General features: G+C 32.0%; 3 protein-coding genes across 3 annotated transcripts; 1 reads left to right on the forward strand and 2 right to left on the reverse strand.

The window, feature by feature from the left end:
* Positions 1 to 437: 437 nt before the first annotated feature.
* Positions 438 to 1,159, reverse strand: LOC105792241 (histone H2AX). The gene is made up of 2 exons (XM_012620722.2): positions 858 to 1,159; positions 438 to 758 (listed from the first exon to the last, which is right to left on the reverse strand). The coding sequence occupies exons 1-2, from the start codon at positions 1,065 to 1,067 to the stop codon at positions 537 to 539; spliced, it is 432 nt and encodes a 143-aa protein (XP_012476176.1). The 5' UTR covers positions 1,068 to 1,159; the 3' UTR covers positions 438 to 536.
* A 1,015-nt stretch (positions 1,160 to 2,174) lies between these two features.
* Positions 2,175 to 3,864, reverse strand: LOC105792242 (protein VAPYRIN-LIKE). Its single transcript, XM_012620723.2, has one exon. It carries the CDS (start codon positions 3,705 to 3,707, stop codon positions 2,295 to 2,297), a length of 1,413 nt encoding a protein of 470 aa, XP_012476177.1. The 5' UTR covers positions 3,708 to 3,864; the 3' UTR covers positions 2,175 to 2,294.
* Positions 3,865 to 20,910: 17,046 nt separating this feature from the next.
* On the forward strand, positions 20,911 to 22,563 carry LOC105792243 (gibberellin receptor GID1B). Its single transcript, XM_012620724.2, has 2 exons — positions 20,911 to 21,233; positions 21,312 to 22,563. Exons 1-2 carry the CDS (start codon positions 21,195 to 21,197, stop codon positions 22,308 to 22,310), a joined length of 1,038 nt encoding a protein of 345 aa, XP_012476178.1. The 5' UTR covers positions 20,911 to 21,194; the 3' UTR covers positions 22,311 to 22,563.
* Positions 22,564 to 22,892: the final 329 nt, after the last annotated feature.

Raw genomic sequence — 22,892 nt, forward strand, 5'->3', positions numbered from 1 at the left:
ATTTGATATATTTTCTGATATTTTAAACCAAATAAAACTTTAATTACTAAAATTAAAACCCATTTACCAAAAATAAGCCCCGCGATTGCAACTCACTTGCATAACTATGATGTACAAGTCCCACGATTACCTGCAACGGTAAATTCCTGTATAAATTTCAAGAAGTACCAAGACCTTATCACCCCCTAGCTCCACCCTTGGAAGAAACCATTACTTTGTACACATAGCTTAGAAGTTATAAAAGATCCAACCTTTTAACCAGTGAGTGTAGTTTACATACAGTTTATCCATTATTAATTGTAGGAATCAGCGTTGGGGGAAAGTTTTATTTATTGTGCCATATAGGTAGGTTACGGTCAGCGTTGGCGGAAAGTACTTCCAAGGGAAATGATGAAAATATATGAATCACCCAAGACAAAGGAGAAAAGGCCCAAAAATGCTTACAACAAAACTCAATTCAACGATTTCATTACTAGGAATGATATTTGCAATAACAGGAACCTAATTTCGTTACATACTATGTTACACAAAATTACCTAAAATTCCTGAGAAGTGGAACCGGTCTCTACTTTACCTTTCCCGGCCTTCCGTGACAATAGACTTTGATTGATATTAGGCAAAACACCTCCGTTCGCAATCGTCACACCTCCCATCAGCTTGCTCAATTCTTCGTCGTTCCTCACTGCCAATTGAATATGCCTCGGGATGATTCTGTTCTTCTTGTTATCTCTTGCGGCATTTCCAGCCAATTCCAAAACCTGTAAAGATCAAAGAATTGGTAAATAAGATCACCTAAATCCCTCTTCAAAACCTTTAGAATTTCACATAAATCAATGAGGAATCTCAATTTCACAAACCTCAGCGGCAAGATACTCGAGGACGGCGGAGAGGTAGACAGGAGAGCCAGATCCAACGCGCTCAGCGTACCGCCCTTTCTTGAGGAAACGAGCGACGCGGCCAACGGGGAACTGGAGACCAGCTTTGCTAGACCTGGAAACGGCTTTGGCCGTTGGCTTGCCTCGGCCTCGGCCCCGACCTCCTTTGGCTGCTACGGCGGCTGAGCTCATGGTTGCAGATTTTTTAATTTTCTGTTTCGAAGGAATGGAGACTTTTGAAACGTTTGAAATTGATTTTGGAGGGAGGTGGTGAGATTTGATTTCGGCGGTTTGGGGTCTATATAGGAAGGAGAAGGTGCGTTCTGATTGGTTACTTGGGTTTCACGCGGATCGCCAAAGTGGATCACCATCGTGGAGATAGGTGAAGGACCTGTGATTTGATTGGTTATTTTGAAATCAGTAGGATCCCCAACGTGGAAAGGTATATTTTTTGTGGGAATTGCAATATTTTAGGTTAGGCGGGAAGTATATAGGAATGTTACAGTGAAGATAACTTTATCATTTTAGAAAATATGTTCGCAGAAAAAAATTTGATACCATGATTTACGGGAATAAAGAGATAATTTTATATTGATCGAAAAAATTTATATTAATTATTTTATTTTATATAAAACAAATATCAAAAACACTAAAAGTATTTATCACAACAATTTTTAAGTTGAAACAAGGAGAGTCTAAATGTTGTTTTATCTCTAAATTCACTCTACACAATGTGCAAATGGTAGTGGTTTTTTTTTGTATAATAAACAAGCTTAGCTATTGCCGGTCCGAAGGACCCTCAGATAGCCCATCACCGACTAAATGTCATCTTCCAGAAGACTACGGATGTAGCATGGGGGCTCATCTTATCCCAGTAACCATCCACCATGTAGTCCTCGAATAACACCCCCTATAGTCACTCGATACAGGTGGTTATAAGGGATCCATCTTGTGCTTGTTCTAGCTATACCCAGAAAACAGAGAGCTGCTATGGACCTTTCCCTCAATCATGCAAGGTTGCACCCATTTTATCCATAATGGTCCTGATGCCAAGTCTTGGATAATCTCTTCCGAATTTGTTTGACCAAGACAAGAGGTGTCTAACTGGAATATTAACCACTACTCTGACTATGTGTTAGCTAAGTACAATCGAGATAACTTCTTAATACATTACTCGGGCAACATACAATGTCCACACTAATAGTTATGTACATTTAATAAAACTGTCTGTTTAAGCTTTGCTTAAAATTGTTAAATGTCTTGGTTTTTACTTTAAACCAAGGAAGAAGATGAGATCACTGAACCAAGTAAACACCATTGGCTAAATCCCATATTATACAGTGAAAAATTTTACACAGCTCTGCACATTTCAAAGCTAAAAAAACAACTCCAAAACAGGCAAATCATCAAATCTATCAATCACAAAGGTTGAACAAATGAACCACGATAACAACAATGATTCTTAGAACAATCTGACTTCAAAGCCACCCCCATACCAATACCTTTAAGGCACTTCACATTAGCTTTAGCCCCATGACCGATCAACACCAAAGCAGCCTCAACATGCCCCGCCTCCACCGCGCGATGCAACGGCGTGTACCCGTTGTTATCAACACCGTTAATATCACCACCGTAGCTAATCAAAGCCCGAACACACTCGGTTTTACCTTTGAATGCCGCCCTATGTAAAGGCGTCCACCCGTTCTGATCCTTCCCATTCATGTTCGCCCCCTCGCTGATGCAACTCTTGATCCCATTCACGTCTCCGATCCTCGCAGAACGGTGCAACGCGTCACCTAAATGCAATGGATCATACACGTTCGACCGGTCGTTTTCGACTGCAAGCGCGAAAGCGGTCTTCCCTTGTCCGTTCAATGCGTATTTGGTATAATTGGATACTTCCAACAGGCATTCCACGGCGCTTAAATGACCTCCCAGAGCGGCTAAATGAAGTGGGGTGCATTTATTGACGTCTAAAACTTCAGGGTCCGCACCTAGTGATAAACAGAACTTAATCGATTCGGTGTGCCCGTGAATAGCAGATATATGAATTGGGGTTCGGCCATTGAAATCAATGGAATCAATCAGATCCATGTTTTTATAACCTCGAAACAGAACATCCATCAAATCGACTCTGTTTTTTGCTGCTGCATAGTGCAAGACATGGTCAACCGTGTTATCAATTTCACAACCAGCTGAAATCAAGGCATTGACGACATCAACATGTCCAGCTTCGACAGCTAGGGAGACCAAAGACCTTCCTTTATCATCCTTGTCGTTCACATCCCCACGGTGGTCGATCAGTGTACGGACCAAACCAACTTTCCCTGAAACGACAGCGGATTTGAGCAGCACCGTGAGTTGGTCCCCGAAACACCCGGAAATCGCTTTGTTGCACCAAATATCCATATCCGTCATCTGGGTATTGCTCGAAATGAGGTGTTGAATCACGTGGGGACCGGTGAACGAGATCGGTAAAGTAGCGTCCTTGAACACGTGAGGTCCAGGCTTGGAAAACAGACGGCGGAGATCGTCATGGTGCGCTTTCCCTAAAGGAAGCATGGTGGTTTTGACGGTAATAGCATCGGGAGGGTTTGTCAAAGGAGGTTGATCCGACGGCTGGGAGAAGAGAGTATAGGTTGAAGATGAAAGGGGTGGGATTATTGAAAATTGGTTGTTGAAAGAGAAGAAAGATGAGTTCTTTGTGGATAAACAAACAGCTACAGACATGGTGTGCATGAGATTCGTTAAAGTGAAATTCGTAGTGGTTTTTTGGCCTTCCATGAACAGTATTTCGACTTCTTTCACATCTACTTTCACTAACCTGTCCATTGAATAGCTAAGTTCAGCCTTTTTCTCAAGAAAGATTTATGAAAGGTTTGTTTGGTTGCCGAGAAAAAAAAATGAAGATGCAAAAGGAAAAAAAAATGGAATTTTATTATTTTTATTCGTTGTTTACTTTTATAATAAGATTTGTTGTTAATTAAATGTTGAAATTGCTGGTTTAGGTTTGAATGGTGGGAAAAATGGAGCAGGTAAAGGAAAGACTTTGAAAATGAAAACAACATGAAGAAGGGGTCGTTGTCTTGGCGTTCTTAACCTTTTGAATGAGTTGCATTTTGTAACGTAATCATGAAGGTCGGATGTTGGGGGTTAAATTTCATCAACGATCCTCAAACTATTGTATTGATTTTAAATTGATCCATAAACTTTAAAACGTTCTAATTGAATTTTCAAAATATTAATATTGTATTAATTAAATCTTTCTATCAACCTAGCCTAAGACTTGGGTATTGAATGTCCATTTAGATTTTTCATTTAGACATCCGGTATAATGACAAAATCAGGATAAAACATCAGGGATCTAAGCATGGAATCAATGTATTCTGATACCAAATAGTTTAAGTTTCATTTTGGTCAAAATTATTTGTGCATTTCAATAAAATTCTATTAATGTCACCTTATATCATCGTGTACCAGTTGATTTATGATTTTAATATTTTAAATTAATTTCAAATATTTTTATATTTTTAAAAATATAAGAAAAATATCAATTGAAAGTTAAATTGTAGTTAAAAATCATATATATATATATATATATATATAAAGTTAACACGTATGATTAATTTAAAATTTGAACAAAATTATAAATAAAAAATACATCAATGAAAAAAGTAGACAAGATCTTACAATTTTACATTTTAATACAAATTGTCATATGCTACCATACCAGGGAAAAGGAAAAAGAAAAGCAAAAATCACAAATGTATATCAACTTGGTGAATGTAAAAACGAAAAAAATAAACAAAGAAGAAGATAGAATAAGAAATTAAAAATTAAAAAAGTTTCTCAAATCTTATTTGTTAAGCGACCAATTTAAAAACTAAAAATTAGGAGAGAATCTAATTTGCCTAATTTCGAAATTCACAATTAAACAAAAGATTGGGGATCAAGGTCATTTTGTCTAATTCAGAATTGGTAGGGACCTAAAAGGTGTTAAAACCAAGAAAAGTTAGGGAGGCTCAATTCATTTAATTATAAATTAGCAGGACTTAAATAATAATTGGACCAAAAAGAAGGGGCAAGGCCCCTCGCACCCTCCATTTAGTTGTCCCCTGCCATGTTGTGTTTTAAATATGATTTGAATAGGCATTTAACAGATAAGTTAATGGAATGGCTCGATTAATTGAGACTCTAAGGATTCGATTCAAACATTTTAAAGTTTGGAGCTAATTTAGAATTTGAATCACAGTTTGAGGAATCTAGTGCAATTAATCCAAACCGATGACTCGATTAAAACAAATTAATTAAGTAATTTTATTAAATTTGTAATTAGGATTACGCAACTACATAATCTTAAGTTTAATATACGAAACCAGAGTTTAGGACAAAGAAACACTTTTTGGTGATTAATGAAATATCAACCACTCTCGATTAAAAATATCAATTAGCTCTCTAATTCAAGGAATAATCAGCTGACTCTTATGCTTTTTGTTTAATCATATATATACATTTTTTTATTTTTATTTTCCTTTTCTTCTTTAGAGAGGATTAATTCATTGTTAGGCGGATTTTATTTAAATACCATTTGATTTGAATAGAATTAAAATCAGACCGTTGTAATTACTATATTTTATTTTTGTTCATGCCCGGCTCGACTCGAAATATGGGTCTAAATTTTTACCCAAGCCCGATCATATTTACAAAAGACTAACCCAAATTTATTTTAAGTTTGCTCGTATTATTTTTAATTTTTTTAATAATCTTATTATTATTTTTATTTATTGAATTTTTTATATAGTCATCTTAACATTATTTTAATGTTTACATTACTATAGTATTATATATTTAGTATAGGTTTATTTTTAATGTGTTATAAAATTACATAATTTATAAAGATAATATAATATAAAGTATTATAAACTTAAAAATAGGTCAGGTTGGGTCGAGCTCAATGTTTTAAACGGATCTAATTTTTTTGCCCAAACTCATTTTTCGGATCTTATATTTTTACCTAAATCCTCCCAAATTTCGGGCGGAACTCCAGGTCTGCGAAAATAACCTGACTCACGAATAAGTCTAATTGTAACTAAAAAAATTTAAGTCTTGATGAGATGTTTAAGAATAAACTTGGATTCTAATTATAAAATTATATTAAACATAGGGCTGGTTTAAATTATTTGTTTGCATTTATTTGTCCCCAACTTGGCATAAAATATTTTCCATTTCAATGAAATAATGTTTTTTAAAATATAAAATCATATAAGTAGAAACGAAGGTGGAAAATAAAAAAATGGTATTTTAATCGTTTGTTTACTTTTTATAATAATATTATTAATTTAATGTTAAATTTGCTGGTTTAGGTTTGAATGTTGGGAAAATGAAGCAGGTAAGCAAAAGCCATTGAAAAGAGGTTAAATCTCAATTTTTATTGTATGGGTTGCTTCCATCAAACATCCTCAAACTAATACTTGTATTTTAAGTTGGTCTATAAATTTCAAAAATATTCCATGTGAGTCCTCAATGTATCAATATTGTATCAATCAGGTCATTATGTTAATCTCAATCAATTTAAGCATCAAGTGCCAACTCTGATCAGATGTGGAGCATATTTAGAATACTTAAATCAAATTGTAAATATATGTATACCTATCGTATTCTAGATTAGCCCATGAACCCCGAACTTCAAGATATTTTAATTGAATCCTCAAAACATTATCATTATATCGATGAGGTCCTCTTGTTAGCTGTTAATTTAAGAGTTAAATGTCGGTTCAAATCTAATGTGGTTTAATCAAATTGTAAAAAAGTGTATACCTATTATATAAACAACTTACATATAACATGATATATATATATAGAGAGAGAGAGAGAGAATGTCGATAGAATTTATTAGTTCTTTTTAACAATTAAAATGCAAAGCTTTTCATGCGTACACATATGTTTACAAATTGAGCCATTTGTTTTAAATATGTTCCGCATTATATTTGAGCTGTCATTTAACGTTTAAATTAATGACTGCATTGACGGAAGGACCTTATTAGTAGGCTAAATGTTTAAATTAGAGCCCAACCTTATATGAGATGCTTACATAAGGGTCAAACAATTATAAAAATGCTCAAATAAAGATTTTTCACGCACTGAACCCCAATTTGTAATAAAAACTAGGTAAATATTGACGTATTTAGAATAGAACACATGACAGTCGAGTCAGATATTACTTAAAAAAAACAATTTGATATTTAATATACAACATTCGAAAAAAATTCACACTTATATAAACAACACATAAAAGATTGGATCCTGATTCCAGCATCTACTTATACAAAGAATTGGCATAATAGAAAGCAGGCTTAAAAGGGTGCAAGACAAATAAACACTTTTTGGTGACTGATGAAAGATGAACCACTTTCAATTAAATAATTAGCTCTCTGATGTATTTTCAAGGTGAAGCCATCTGATTTTGAAGTAATTAGCAGCTGACTGGCTTTTATTTTTGTTTAATTATAAAATACCTTTGAAAATAATTACTTTTTTTATTTCTTGATTGATGGGATCTTTAAGAATAAACTTAGATTCTAATTATAATAATATAAGGTGGGCTTAAATTATTTGTTTGAATTTATAATGATGCTTATAAGGTCACATCACATTGGTTTGTCTCCTTCTTGGCATAAAATATTCCATTACATTGAATTAGTGTTGAATAATCCTAAACTCAGGGACTTGCATGTGCAACTCTAATGTAATTTTATATATTTTCCAAATTTTGTATAATATTTTAATAATATAATTGTATTTGTTATGTCAAAATATTTTTATTTATTTTAAACTTTAAAAAATTAATAGGAATAAAACATAAAATAGATAATTAAATTATTAAAATATCAATAATATAAATTTTATGAAAGTGTGTTAAAACTATTTTAATTATATATATATTGGTTATATATGATTTGAGATACAGCCATACAACAAAAAATATAAAGTCATAAGTAAAAATTTTTAAGATAAATTTACTATCTAATTTTTTATACAATCAAATAGGTTTAAGATTTTACCAGTTTCATCACTAAGAAGACATGAAAAGACGTAGAATTTTTTTTTATACCAGTTTAAAGATATACGCCTTAAACCCAAAGAAATAAATGGCTCAAGAGGCCCAGGGTTATATGACACTTGGCACAACAAATAGTGCTTAACCTTCAAAGACAATACCAACAACAACAAAAAAAAGCCTCAAGGACAATCCTATTAGGCCAACGAAATCCGCTCCAGCCAACCCCATGCAACGAGCAGCTTGGTCCCCAAGTACTAGCATGCACATAGTAGTTGCCAAGAATGTATGTTTCACTCAATTTCATGCAAGGGGCACCTTGATCCTCAATCCTCACACTCTTACGCAAGTAACAACGTACATCAGGGCAATTGACACCCCAATTTAACTTTCTAAGTACACTCTCCTTCAACCTCAACTTTGCTATTACTTCACCAAAATCTTTTCTTATACCTTATTCCCATTGTCTTTCTCTTTTAACTTAAATATGAAAAAGAGACTTTACCCTTTGTTTTGCAGAAATTTTCTTGACCCCTAAAGTTCAAGAAGTAGCTTCCATCCCCAATCACCTTTAAGGAAAACATTAATAAATATCATTGATGGTAAACAACAAAACAACATATCTAAAATGGCTTTTAAATAAACGTTTTCAAGACTATTCTTTAAACCGTGGTTTCCCTAACATTTTTCAATGAATATGATGAAACCATGGAAGAGACCATCATACCTAGAAGAGGACAACACGTGGCAAGAGAGGTAAAGCCATACAAATACACCTCTCAACCTTGAAGCTAAGCCTCTACTCTAAGCTCCAACCACACTATTTCTTTTCTCAAAGCTTCTCCTCCTTCATAGCTTTCTTCCATCACTCAACCCATACGGCTCTCCATTCAAACAAGATGAACCAACCTCAATTTCCTCCACGTCTTCTTTTGGTATCAACAATTCTAAAAGTTAAAGTAGGAACATCATATTTAATCAACTTAATTACCAAATAATATCCAATTAATGAAATTACATCACAATCCCAATTGGATTACCAATTATAAAATCCAACACCTATCACTTAATTTTATTAGAAATTTAAAACAAACAAACACAGAATATTACATATTGTCCTCAAATTTCGTGTAGGATCCATTGACAGTAACTTTGCCATTTGAATGTGACTACAACTTTTAATTAATGAATTTTATTCTCATAATCAGCTCATGTTGTGGGGACAAATCCTTGAATGTTTATGAAAACCGATATTTTATTTTCTCACATCTTTTCATAATTTTTACAACATACATTATCAATCTTTCAATGCTTTTAAGTTTCGTTAAAAAATAAAATGGTGGCTTTACTTTTATTAAATAGGATTTTATGCAAGATTGATGGAATGATTTTGGGATATTAATTTTGTATGAGATCACTAGTATCTTGGTTGCTTTATATTTTTAGATAACATTAATCCAAATCCTTGGAGAAAGTCTGTATAGTCTTATATTTCTTAAATATAGATTAAAATTAACATTTTGGTTAAAATTTATTACTGCTTGCATTCTCATGACACTAAAAACACTTAAGTAGCTTTTATTGTTGTGAAGGGAGTTATAATTACGGCGAGAATTACAAAATGAGATTTTCTTGTAATAAAATGGTATGCATAAAAGTTAATTTTATTTGCCTCTATTGAATAGAATATTTAGCTTGTATTAATTACCATTAGTCTAATACTAATAATATATTATACATTATGAATTTTTAGACATTTTAACTTTTCATTTACCCTACAATTAAAATTGGACTCTAATAAAATTTTATTTGAGTAAAATAAGAGCAAGTCCTCTTAATATTATTTTCTTCTTCTATAAAATTTGAAGGTAGGACTCTACTTAACAAGCATCAAATTCTTTACCATTTGAATTAAGAAATATTAACTAATTATGGCACACTTAATATGCAAAAAATAAAAATATTATGAGAAATTTAAATATTTAAGTGAAAAAATACGTAAAAGTAAAATATCTTTCTTAAATCACATAAAAAGGGAAGGAAAAAAAAAAGCAATTGAAAGGAAAGGGCAAGGAAAAATGAAAACGAAGATGAAAATTGCATCAGCAAATACTAAGAAATTAGGCGGTGGCTGCAATTAAAATGTCTGTTTTTTCCTGTCCACAATCTTAAAAGTCAATCCAAAATAATAGTGAATTTAATCGATTAAAATAATATTATTGTTGATTTTGGACTGGTATTATTTCTGAGGTGTCTATGTGATTTTAGCATCAAATTTTTAACTCATTATTCCGAGAAGAGCCAAAATGAGTTCACCAAGTTTATCTGGAGCACGTAAAGTACACCAAGGAAATGTTTTATCATTTTAGCTGTGATGAAGTTCACCCAAACCCTTATAGGGTAAGATTACTACTAAAGAAACTCTGTGAATCCGTTTAGGTTCTCTTCAAAGTACGAAGACAAACTCAAGACTAAAATTGAATATAGACACTTGAGGAACAATACCACCACAGTTGAGGGTCCAATACCAGCGTCCCCTCAACAATTATAATTGCATTTATATTAATCAACTTTAAAAACGTTGTGAATTCATTGATTTGGGTTGTTAGATATCCGTTTAGTTGTAATTATATGAAGCTACTATTAATTATAAAATAAATATGATAATACAAAATTATTTATACAATTAGAGAACTTTCAATGTCTGTGGGGCTTTATTCAAGGTATATATTTAACTCATTCATCAATTTGCAACATTGTTCTTAAACTTTAATCTGGAAATAGTTCCTTTATGAATAAATATGTGTTCTCTTGTATGCGCTGATTGAGTTTTAACTCGGTTGACATCAATATTCTTGCCAGTATAAGAGGATGTGAGTTCGAGCTCACTGAAGCACATTTATTCTGACAAAAATAGGGCAGTCTTATTGATAGACCTCAAGAGTATATATAATATTTATACAGCAGTAGTCACGTAGGAATATGAAAGATATATAATATATTTCTAAATATATGCCTAAAAGATATACAGTAATATACATTATATTTAGATATTCTTGAAAGATATCCCATAATAATGTCCTAACACCCCTTTCAAGTTGGAGCATGCACATCATAAATGCACAACTTGTTGAGAAGATATTCAAATTGCGATTTACCAAACGCTTTTGTAAAAATGTCAGTCAACTAAATGGAGGTCGGAACATAAGAAGGTTCAATCAACCCATCCTAAATTGCATCCCTAACAATGTGAAAATCCACTTCAATATGTTCAGTACACTCATGAAATACAGGATTTTATTCAATATGCAACGCAAATTGACTGTCACAAAATAAATGAATAGTTTTAGGATGATGAACACCTAAGCACAATAGCAAGGTCATCAGCCTCTTAAGCTCACAGGTGATGGGAGCCATAGACTTGGCCTCAGCAGAAGATAAGGGAACAATATGTTGTTTCTTAGTTTTCTAGGAAATAGGAGATTGTCCCAAAAAGACAAATCATCCAGTAAGTGAACGTCGAGTTAACGGGCAAGCAGCCCAATTCGAATCACACCTGTAAATATATATAATATATTCCTAAATATATGCCTAAAAGTTATACAATAATATACAATATATTTAGATATTCCTAAAAATTTAATATATCATAATAATATCTTAACATATTCTCCCAATCAAGGGTAAGATAAGAGTTATAAATAACATTAAACATTGTATAAATAAAATAAAATTATCCGTGACGTGTTTATAATTTTACATACTTGTTTAAGTACTTTAACTTAAAATTGTATGACAGAAAGTGTTTACGTTGAATCCAATTTTAGTGATATATATCATACATATCATATTTTAAAATTTAATAAGATTTTACAAGGGCGTATTCTAGTTATATTTAGAAAATTGTTAGTATTAAATATAAATTCAATTAGGATTTATCTGAAATTATATAACTTCTATTAAAAGCATGTGTATACATAATAACCGGACAAAAGATCTCTCCGGTTTATTTCAATTTTGATATTGAACAAATTGATCTCTTAATAAAATCAAAGCGATTTAATTCATGTTAATTTCGAAAGTGAGCAATTAAGAACATTTAATCACAATATTAATGTTTTTCCTCGCATTTACATACTTTTGATTAGTATAATGATAAATTTAGCCCTCAAAATTTATACATTCTATCAATTTGTCTGATTTAACAATTTTAACTCGCAACATTTGTGTAAATATGTAAATGTTGAGGCTAAATTTGTTGAATTTTTAGAATCAAAACCAAATTGACAAAACATGTAAACATCGATGGCTAAAGTTGTAGTTATACCGATCAAATTTAAGTACAATTGATGAAAGTCATTAATACTATGATTAATTTTCTTTAGTTGCTCGAGGATTAAAATTGCTCCTATTTTTTTAAATGAACAAATTTATTTAATTTCAAAATTGAGAGATATTTGTAATATAATAAATCAATGGTAATTCACTACTATGAATGAGAAAAAAGTAAACATAGTGTATAATTTAGAATCAAATTACGACATAGTATAAAACAATAATGTATATATAGTTCATCAATAATGTATTTATTTTTAAGAATTGTAAATGATGTGCTATTATTTAGTTCATCAATAATGTATATATAGTACATTAAATACTAACTCAATATTTTAATTTAATCTTTAATATTAAATCGAGTATATCTCTCAAAAATGTCGCTTTTTAAAAAATTACAGGACAATGTCAAAATAACGAAAACGCTTCCAATTGGAAACATTTTCAACGAATTTGCAAGCTGGAAGAGTTTTCGGACCTTAATATCTTTTTTTTTTAATTCTTTTGGTACCACCTCTTGTGAAAATGAAATTTACAAAAACAAGTTTTTATATAAATCTCAAGTCTCATTCCCTTATTTTATTAAGCGAGGTGGGATATGGGTTTATATAGACTCATAATCCATTTGTAGATTATTCCTGTACTGTTGAGCGATATGAAATATGGGTTTATATAAACTCCCAATCCATTTTAAATTTATTCCTAATAAGAGAAATGAGACTTGATGTCTATATAAAAATTTGTTTTATAAATTTTATTTTCACTGACAAAGAAAAAATACTTTCAATTGAAAAATGGCATTTCTAGAAAATTTACTCCATTAAATCAATTGACTTTCACATGTATTAAATATTGCCTTTCTAAAAAAAGAAGTGGTATTTTTTGGCAGGTTGGCCCGTAGGGGAGTAAGCAGAAGCCGAAAGCTGTTCCTAGTTATTGACCTAAGCCACAACCAGCCAAAATTGTGGTGGGCGGCACCTTTAATTACTGTGGTCCAATAAAAAGAAACAAAAATAACAGCCCCCAAATCCAATCCAAAACCCAAGCCTACTCTTTCTTTTAAATAGAATTAAAAGTGGTAAAATTTGTATGGTTCAATAATAAGTCACATTGTATTATTAGGGAAATAATAAGGTAAGTTGTATTATTAGGAAAAAATTTAGATTCAGATTTTGAAGATAACATTGTAAAAGGGAATAATTATGTTCATGGACTTTAAAACCACCCAAAAATATTTTAATGTAAAATTACTAATGCTTGTTAAGTTGAGTAGTAAAGAATTTAATACCTATTGAGTAAAGTTTTGAATGAGTTTTACGGATTGAGAAAACAACTTTAAAAAGCTTTCCCATGTTCAAGGTTCCAACCCAACTTGACTTTCGAATTTAGTTGAGAGCACGAGTATAAATTTTAATTTTATTCTGTTAACGTTTGAGTCAGGTTTAAGGTTTATTACTCGCTCTCAATTTAGTTATGATGCAATGTATTTACCAAACACCGAGGGATGTGAGAAAAAAATATTTTTCAATTTTATATGAAAAATAATAATATACCATTTTTTGCTATTAATTATTGTACTATATGTAAGTTGTGGATTTAATTTTTACATTTTAAGCTGTAATTAGTATTATTTTTTTTATTTTTAAAATTTTAATCCTAATCTTAATAGTAGCTTATAAATTCGTCATTTCTAAAATCTCACTATATTATGTGTAGGTTTTCAATGGTCATAAATTAACTTGTCCAAGCATCAGAATGTGTCATTAGACTCCCTTCAAAACAAGAGGACAAAACCTTTAAGGCAAGTCATTCTTCGATACAACGACAATTCTTCAACTTGTCTATCAAAACTTATCATTTAAAATTTCTATTATAAATTAATTAATTAGAGAAAGGCTAAAACAATACTTTCATATAAAACACTAAAAACTTATATTTTCTGAGATTTCAACTCAAAATACTATAATTTTAATATTTTAATTTTACTATTTCAATTAAATATTTATTTATTTTTATATAAAAATTTAATAAATATATTTACTATTTTTTCCATATAAGCACAGTAATCAACGGTCCCCAGTGGCTTTATGTTCAGATAAGCATTGTCTCCAATAAAGTACATCAGCGTTTTCTTTCGGCTTAATATAAGAATTGCTCCCTAAACTATACTTATTTTCTCAAATAGCTACTTAAACTTTTCTTGGTCAATTTGAGTACCTAAACTAATTTTTTTCCCACATTGGTACCTCATTAGTTCTTCGTTAATCAGTTGTTAGTCAACCTTGGTCAATGATGATGTGACCCAATCACCGACCGACATGTGGCAAAAAAGCCACGGCAAATCACTTCATTATTTGTATAAAATAATTCCAAAAAAAATTATTTTTTTTTGGATTTTATAATTTTATATTAAAATTAGTTGAAAATAATATTAAAAAACATTTCTCCATCACTGCTCTTCCATTCCTCTCCATGTCCCCCACCGTCCTCCCCCTACTACTTGACCCTCTCCTTTTGCGAATCCTTCAATTATATTTTCATTAAAATATTTTTTCTCTCATTTTTTTTCTTTAACATTGATTCTTTGTCCCCCAGTTGCTTTCAAATTCGTACACCACATGTTTGGGAAAATGACCTTAAAAAAAATTAAAATTCAAGCCTAAAATTGGTGTTTTCCTTTTCATGTATTGGATAATTTGTTTCCTTATAATAAGATCATAACTTTATACCTCAACAAGAAGTAGAACATTTCCGTGTTGATTTTTGTGGGTAAAGGTTTTGTGTTTGTTAGTTTTATTTATGGCCCTCTTCCAATCTGGGGTTTGCGTTTGTACTTTGAAACTCTAAAGTGCCAATAACTAAATTAAGTACCTTCAATGTACCAATTGTTTACGTCTTATACAATAAAGTCCAAAAACAAGGGAAAGTGTTGAGAAGAATTGGGTTCTAATGTTTTAATTCTTGGCTTAATGTTGTTCGGGTAGATGGAAGATGGCGAAGTCTCCATTCGAAGGTCAAAGGAAATTGAGATGCTAATTGTCTTTGAAGAGAGAGAGGTTCAAGGTGGGGGCGGGGGCGGGGGGACGATGGGGGAGAGGGAGAGCAGAACGGATAAGGGGGAGAGGGAGAGGAGAGGAGAGGGATGAGGTTGGGTTGAGGGAGGGAAATATTTTTTTAATTGATACTAATATTAATATTAATATTAATATTAAATTATAAAATCACAATAATAATTAAAATTTTTCTAATTTTTTATTTAGCCACATCATCAGAAAAATAATTACATTAGATTGTCTTCGCAGGCTTCCCATATTTACAGTAGTGTCATGGTCATGGAGTTCCATACATCCTCCGAGGGGCTCTCATTTACGGGTGCGCACCAAGTCTTCATATCATTGATCTCTTTTCCTGGCTCAGTCAAACCAAACCTCCCTCAAAGCCACATATATGTAATGCATATGCAATCCCGTGTATGACCATCCGATCCTCCGCAAAGCCACATAAACATAATGCACATCATACACACATTTTGCCAATAAAAGCTATGAATCATACAATACAAAACAGCCCAATTCTAGTGACATATCATAAGCATACTTACTATCAGCCAATCATATCACTTTAATACGCAAATAACGCATTACGCCAAACAATTTGTTCACTCAACAGAGTAAGCTTACAACCATTCAATTGCATCTCATTAAACAACATACATTACGCTAAATCACTCATTGTTTCAGTCATGATCAAATTTGGCCAAACAATGTTTGCACTCAATACCCCATGCACGCACAAGGCAACAACACTTTGCCATAAATTGATTCACCGTTGGTAACATTACATCATACTCAACATGTTAAGGACACAAAGTACATTCATCTAAGATCTAAGTATGAGAACTCACCTGGGCGTCGTCGCTAATTCCACCTTTTAAGCCCTTTTTTTTCCCTTGCTGCACGAGCCTTTTTAGTTAATAGAACACGATAACTATATTAGAATCCAATTGAGACCATTCATTATTACAAAATCCATAATTTCTTTTCATGCAGAAGCCATTTGAATGGTCATTTGCCACTTTACCCAAAAACAGAACAGAACCAATAATTTGTTAAAATCCTTAACTACATTTTTTCTTGAATCTGATGATGCAAAAAGATTAGAAAACTTACCAACATGCAAGATTTCCCATTTCAAAGACTTAATCCTTAGTCTCACCCTTTCATGCATGAACACTCATTAATCTTTCTCTCTTTTATGGCAAACTAGAAAGAAAAAAGTAAAAGAAAACAAAAGAATCGTTCTGAGGGAATAATGCTTCTTCTATATATAGTCATTTCGTGCCACCTGGAAAGACCTTAACCATCATGTCTTCCAATAACTTGTTTCTAGTTCATAACCAATGGGACTATGGTTGAAATCCAACTTTACCTCAACCAGTCCGCTACTTATTCTTATTTGCAGAAAGAACCCGCCGGGTTAGAGAACCTTTCAGTTTGGTACGCCAAACTTTTTTGCTACTTTGGACCTTACAAATTCGGGTGTGACAACTCTCTCACCCTGGAAGACATGGGATAACTTTACACAAGGTACTTAAAAGAGGTCTTTTTACCTTGATACTTGGCGAATTGATCATATTACAATGCCACTGGTGATGCGAAATCCTTGGGTGGGACACTTTGTTGAATATTTTTGCAAGTATTCACTTTGGCGGATAGCCTCATTAAAGATACATGAGGCAAAAATTTGTAGAGTACAAGAATAAATATCCTTAGTGAATAATGACTCTTCAACATCCATTCTTGGCGAATGCCTAATGGGCAAACCCGACATTGACGAATACTTATTTTTGTGAGATGACTTGGTGGATATTCTTGCTTTTCTGGATACCAAGGGTTTAAGAAAAATCCTCGTGAATCACCAACAGCTGTCAAGAGTAGATTGGGGAATGTGAACAGTTTATTACCATTTTAAAATTGAAACTTCTATGAGATGATTACCTTATATAGCCAATCGCAGAGAAAAGAGAATCGTTACTTTTCAAATTGTTTTCCCCCTAAATTTCTCATCATTTGAGTTTTTTTCGTGCCCTAATTTCTCTTCCTCGATTTTTTCGTCCATCGTCGTAGCATTTCAGTTTCTTTTTTTATAGAATTCCATTCGTTCCAAAAGTAATCATTCATTCCCGTCTTTCTTACTCTTAAGCTTCCCCTCATATGGCTAGAGTTAGGATAGGTTCTAGAGGTGGAGTCAGTGGACATGGTAGTTGGAATCAAAGGGGCTAGGGTAGTGGGTCTACCACTGGTAGTGGCAATGAGCCATGAAATCAAGAAGCCAATACTTCAGTGGAAACCCCGTTCTTTAGATGTACAACTCCCAGGAAGAGATGATCAGACACTTGGCCGCCAGGGGAATTCTTCAACCCAACTTCGCTTATGATTTCGAAGTTGTATAAGGGGAGTGTCGTTTGGGCGGTTGTAGTAATGGCTTCATTCTCCCTCTCTATCTATTGGAGGCAAATTTTCACATTCCACTAAACCCTTTCTTCTGTACTATACTGAACGAATATGGAATTACACCCGACCATCTCATGAGTCTATCTTGGTGGACACTGGTGGCCTACTTCATCAACATGTTAGAAAATGACTAAAATACCATTATTTTACAAGGTAAATTATATCATTTTTGAGGTTGTTTTTATCTTTTTATATTTTTTATATAAAAATAGGAAAATATGCGCACATAATGAGATGTGAACTTAAAATATATTTGTTACTTAAATTTATTTTTCATCCACATCATGCGTGTATTATAATCTAGTATAATTAACTTCGCTTCGAAAGAAGGTGGTCATTTGATTTAATATAATCGAGTCAAAATTTTTTGAATTAATCGAATTGACAAGTCTCATTTTATCAATTAAATTGGATTTAAAATGTTAATCGAGACTAACGAAAAAATTCAAATTAAAATATATATTCAATTATATTTAGATATTATAAAGAAATTTTTATAAAAGTCCATATGACTTAAGAGTCTACTTGAAAATCACAAATAACCAATAACATCAACTCTACTATTTTTAAGTAAAAAAAAATTAAATAAAAATGGAATTGATTATTGTAAAATTTGACCATTGAACTTGTATAGTTAGGCCCATATTTGTACATGTATTTTTTTTTTGTCAATACACATATCATCAAATATTAATAAAATTTAAATTTAATGATTAAAATTAAACCTGCTCATGAGTTAGGCTATTCATCCAGGTTTGAAGGTCTGTTTGAAAAACGGGAGAGTTTAAACAAAAATATGATACCCAAAAAATAGACTTGGGTAAAATTTAAGACTCATTTTTTATATTGGTCGAGTCTTGACAATATTTTTTTGCTTGAGTCCATCCTAAATCGAACATATCATGTTATAAAAAATATTATATTAATTATATAAGCTAAATAATAATTAAATCATATATATTTATATTAAATCACCAACCCAATAACAATTAAATTTATTATCCAAAACTTAAAAAAAACCTTAACTAAATAACTCAACCCAAAATATAAAGTTTTAAAAATATATTTAATACAATAAAATATTTATTACATTTATTTGTGTTTTATTAATATAAATACTTTCTTATGTGTTAGAAAACTTTTATTTTAGCGTATTTTTAGTTCATTTAGTGTATTATATGTTTTTAAATTTAAATAAAAATTAATCTAAAAAAATAAAATATGGGAGGACCGGGTTAGGCCCGAGCTTACCATTCTTAAATTGGATTGGATTTGGGTAAAAAAGTAAATTCATTTTTTGGACTGATTTGAACTTAAAAAATTAATATAAATACATTACATGGACCCGATTCGAACCTAACCTGACCCGATCCATAAATATCTCTAATCAGAATATGTATAATTATCAAGTTTAGCTACCAAACTCGATCAGTAATCTTCCGATAATTAACTTCATTATTGTATACAAGAGAGTAAGGTTGAATCATATTTTAATATTATTTATTCGAGTTGGTTAAAAAACTTGACCAAAAATAATCCAAACTATTTAAATTGAGATTTTCTTCTCAAATACCCCTTATTTGTTACAAATGTTAACTAATTTCAATAACACTTATTAGATTTGCTTAAAAACTAGTTATTAATTTTTTAATGATAAAATATTCTTTATATTAGATTCATAAAAATAATTATTTTTAAATTTGTGGCTATCCTCCTAACAATTTTGTATTCAAAATTTGAATTCAAGTTATGTAATTACGTCTATTCATCACTCAATTTTAAAAAGTTATAAAATAGCCATTGAACTATTCAAAAGTTTTTATTTAAGTTACTGGATTGTTAAGTTTTTTTTTTTTAACTTGGCTAGTGAGCTCCAAATGAAGATTCAACAATCAGTACAATGGATCAGTACTCATCGACAGGGATGAGAAAAACTTGATTTAATTCGAAGAAATCGAAAAAAATCGAATTTCGAGTTAATCGAATCGAGTTATTTGAGTCAATTTGAATATGTAATTCGAGTTTTGAGTTTGAATCAAGTTGAATTTTACAATTCGAATAATTCGAATAACAGATTGGTGTAAATACCCTTTAGTCCATGTCAATTTTGAAAATAGCAAATTGGTCTCTCTCTCAACAAAAATTACAAAAAAATTTAAAATAAAATTCAAAATTCAAAATATTTATAAAAATTCCAAAAATTTATATACTTTTAAAAATTATAGTAATTTAAAAAATTCTAAAGAATATATAAAGAAAGTTAAAATTTTAAAACTTTCTAAAATAATAATTTTGGGACCTAAATAAGTTAATTCTTGATTCAAGTTTATCATACTATAGTATCTTGTATTTTTATTGTTTTAAATAAGTTATTTTCAAATATATATGATTTCAAATTCATGTACTCCAACATGGAACTAGTTATACTGTAACAAGATTTTAATTTGATAGGTTTAATTTTTTAATTTAAATTGAACAATTTCACTCTATTCAATTCGACTCAAATTTTATTTTACTCGACTCGATTCGAAAAAAATTCAAATCGAGTTAGGATGATAAAATAGGACTTGTCAACTCGATTAACTTGAAATTTTTTCACTCGATTCAATCGAACACTCACCCCTACCCATCGATGAGTAGAAAAACATACATTAGATCTAAATCAAATTGACAATCAGTATCAGATATTAGAGAAAAAAACTATTTAGATTTTGGTCGACATATTCATGATGCTTAAAGTAGTTTAATGAGAAAAAGCTAAATTGTAGAAAAAAAAAGAGAATGAGAGCTTTTGATTGGTGTAGGCGGTGAAAATAGAGAAGATCATACAACAACAATTGTAACAATGCAGTGATTTAAAATGAAAAACTTTCGAATAGTCCAGTGACTATTTTATAACTTTTTAAAGTTAAGTGATCAAAACATAAACTTACTAATAATTTATCACCTAGAATGAAATTTACCCAAAAAGGCATAGGGACGTAGGACCCACATAAACAGTACATTAGGGCCGCCCCATTTTGTCGTGTCTATCGTCTTCCTCTCGCTACCTTTTTGACTCTTCAAAAACAAAAAAAACATTTCCATTGTCTCTCGCGATATAAATACATATTTATTACTTATTAGGCTCTTAGCTTTCTATCTCTTTCTTTACATCTCTTTGAAGCAGCGTCCGAGGTCTTTTTCTCTTTTTTGTCTTTCTTTTCTTGTTATTTTAATCTCTGGTTCCTTGTTGCAGCAAGGAAGTGTCTCATCTTCAAAAAGAAAAACAAACAAACAAACAAACAAACGAGGAATCAATCAGAAAAAAAAAAAGAAAGGGTTAAAGGACTCAAGTACAAAGAAGAGAATTTTTCATTTTCCTTAGATGGGGTTTTAAAAATTTTTCATTTTGAGTCTGGGTTTTGTTGATCCATGGCTGGTAGAAATGAAGTCAACCTCAATGAATCAAGGGTATTTTTTTCTTTCATTTTCTCTTTGGGGTTCATTTGAAATTCTTTGATTTATATGTTTTTTTTTTTTTTTTTGTAGAGGGTTGTTCCATTGAATACATGGGTACTGATTTCCAATTTTAAAGTAGCATATAATCTTCAACGCCGACCCGATGGAACGTTCGACAGGGACCTATCGGAGTACCTTGACCGGAAAGTCCCCGCCAATATAAACCCCGTTGATGGGGTTTTTTCTTTCGACCATGTCGACGGAGCCACCGGCCTTCTCAACCGGGTTTATCAACCATCGTCTCGGATCGAGTCTCGATGGCGCATTGTGGACCTTGAAAAACCATTGAGCGCCACCGAGGTTGTTCCGGTCATAGTCTTCTTCCATGGCGGAAGCTTCACTCATTCCTCCGCCAATAGTGCCATCTACGACACCTTTTGCCGCCGCCTTGTTAATGTTTGTAAAGCCGTCGTTGTGTCGGTGGATTACCGCCGATCTCCCGAGCATAGGTACCCTTGTGCTTACGACGATGGTTGGGCAGCTCTTAAGTGGGTTAAATCAAGAACTTGGCTTCAAAGTGGAAAAGACTCAAAAGTCCACGTTTACTTAGCCGGAGACAGTTCCGGCGGTAACATAGCTCACAATGTGGCCGTCATGGCCGCCGAGGCCGGCGTTGAAGTATTAGGCAACATCCTCCTTCACCCAATGTTTGGTGGGCAAAGTAGAACAGAGTCAGAGAAAAGATTAGATGGGAAGTACTTCGTCACATTACAAGACCGTGATTGGTATTGGAGGGCTTATTTACCTGAAGGCGAAGATCGAGACCACCCCGCGTGTAATCCATTCGGCCCGAGAGGTCGAACCCTCGACGGACTCGAGTTCCCGAAGAGTCTCATCGTCGTCGCCGGCTTGGATTTGATTCAAGATTGGCAATTGGCCTATGTTAAAGGACTTGAAAAATGTGGGCAACAAGTGAAGCTTCTTTACCTAGACAAGGCCACCATTGGGTTCTATTTCTTGCCTAATAATGACCATTTCTATTGCCTCATGAATGAGATCAAAGGGTTTATTAACTCGGACTTGAATTAACTTGGATTTGTCTCAGAATTCCATCTTTGAATAACTGTAAATAATCTATTTAACTATATAGCCGACATATATACTTCAACAAAGCTTTCATAATTCACTTATGGTGTTTTAGTTACAAGTTGTGTAGTGCTAATTGTAACATGTAATGTTGAGTTCTTAATATGTTTCAATGGGTCTCTAAAGCAACTTTTATGTAACTTATATGTTTATACTTCAGTTCTAAGAAGATTTTGCTTGTGATGTTTTTTCTTCATGCTAGTTGGAGCAAATCGATCATCAATTTGATTCTTACGACATTAATCATAATCTCGTTGATTGATGGTGTATAAAACATTGCAATGGTGGAAAACCTTTTCCATATAAGATCATCTTAGACATATTCAATTTATTGTTCAAATGTTAAATTCATCCATTTACTTTAAAATATCAATAAGATCATTTCATCAATCTAATTAATAATTTAGGCGTTAAATAGTTTAGATCAACATGAAAGATATTTATAACATGTAGATTAAAATGTAAATATGTATACTTATCGCATTGGTATTTGGATTTGACGTGTTATAAAAAAGATAGCGTTAA

This window comes from Gossypium raimondii, chromosome 8, assembly GCF_025698545.1.
Source record: "Gossypium raimondii isolate GPD5lz chromosome 8, ASM2569854v1, whole genome shotgun sequence".
Taxonomy (NCBI): domain Eukaryota; kingdom Viridiplantae; phylum Streptophyta; class Magnoliopsida; order Malvales; family Malvaceae; genus Gossypium; species Gossypium raimondii.

Coding starts and splice junctions, on each gene's coding strand:
- LOC105792241 (XM_012620722.2), bottom strand. CDS start 1,067: ATGAGCTCAGCCGCCGTAGCAGCCAAAGGAGGTCGGGGCCGAGGCCGA. Junction 759..857: donor TCGAGTATCTTGCCGCTGAG/GTTTGTGAAATT, acceptor TGATCTTTACAG/GTTTTGGAATTGGCTGGAAA.
- LOC105792242 (XM_012620723.2), bottom strand. CDS start 3,707: ATGGACAGGTTAGTGAAAGTAGATGTGAAAGAAGTCGAAATACTGTTC.
- LOC105792243 (XM_012620724.2), top strand. CDS start 21,195: ATGGCTGGTAGAAATGAAGTCAACCTCAATGAATCAAGG. Junction 21,234..21,311: donor TCAACCTCAATGAATCAAGG/GTATTTTTTTCT, acceptor TTTTTTTTGTAG/AGGGTTGTTCCATTGAATAC.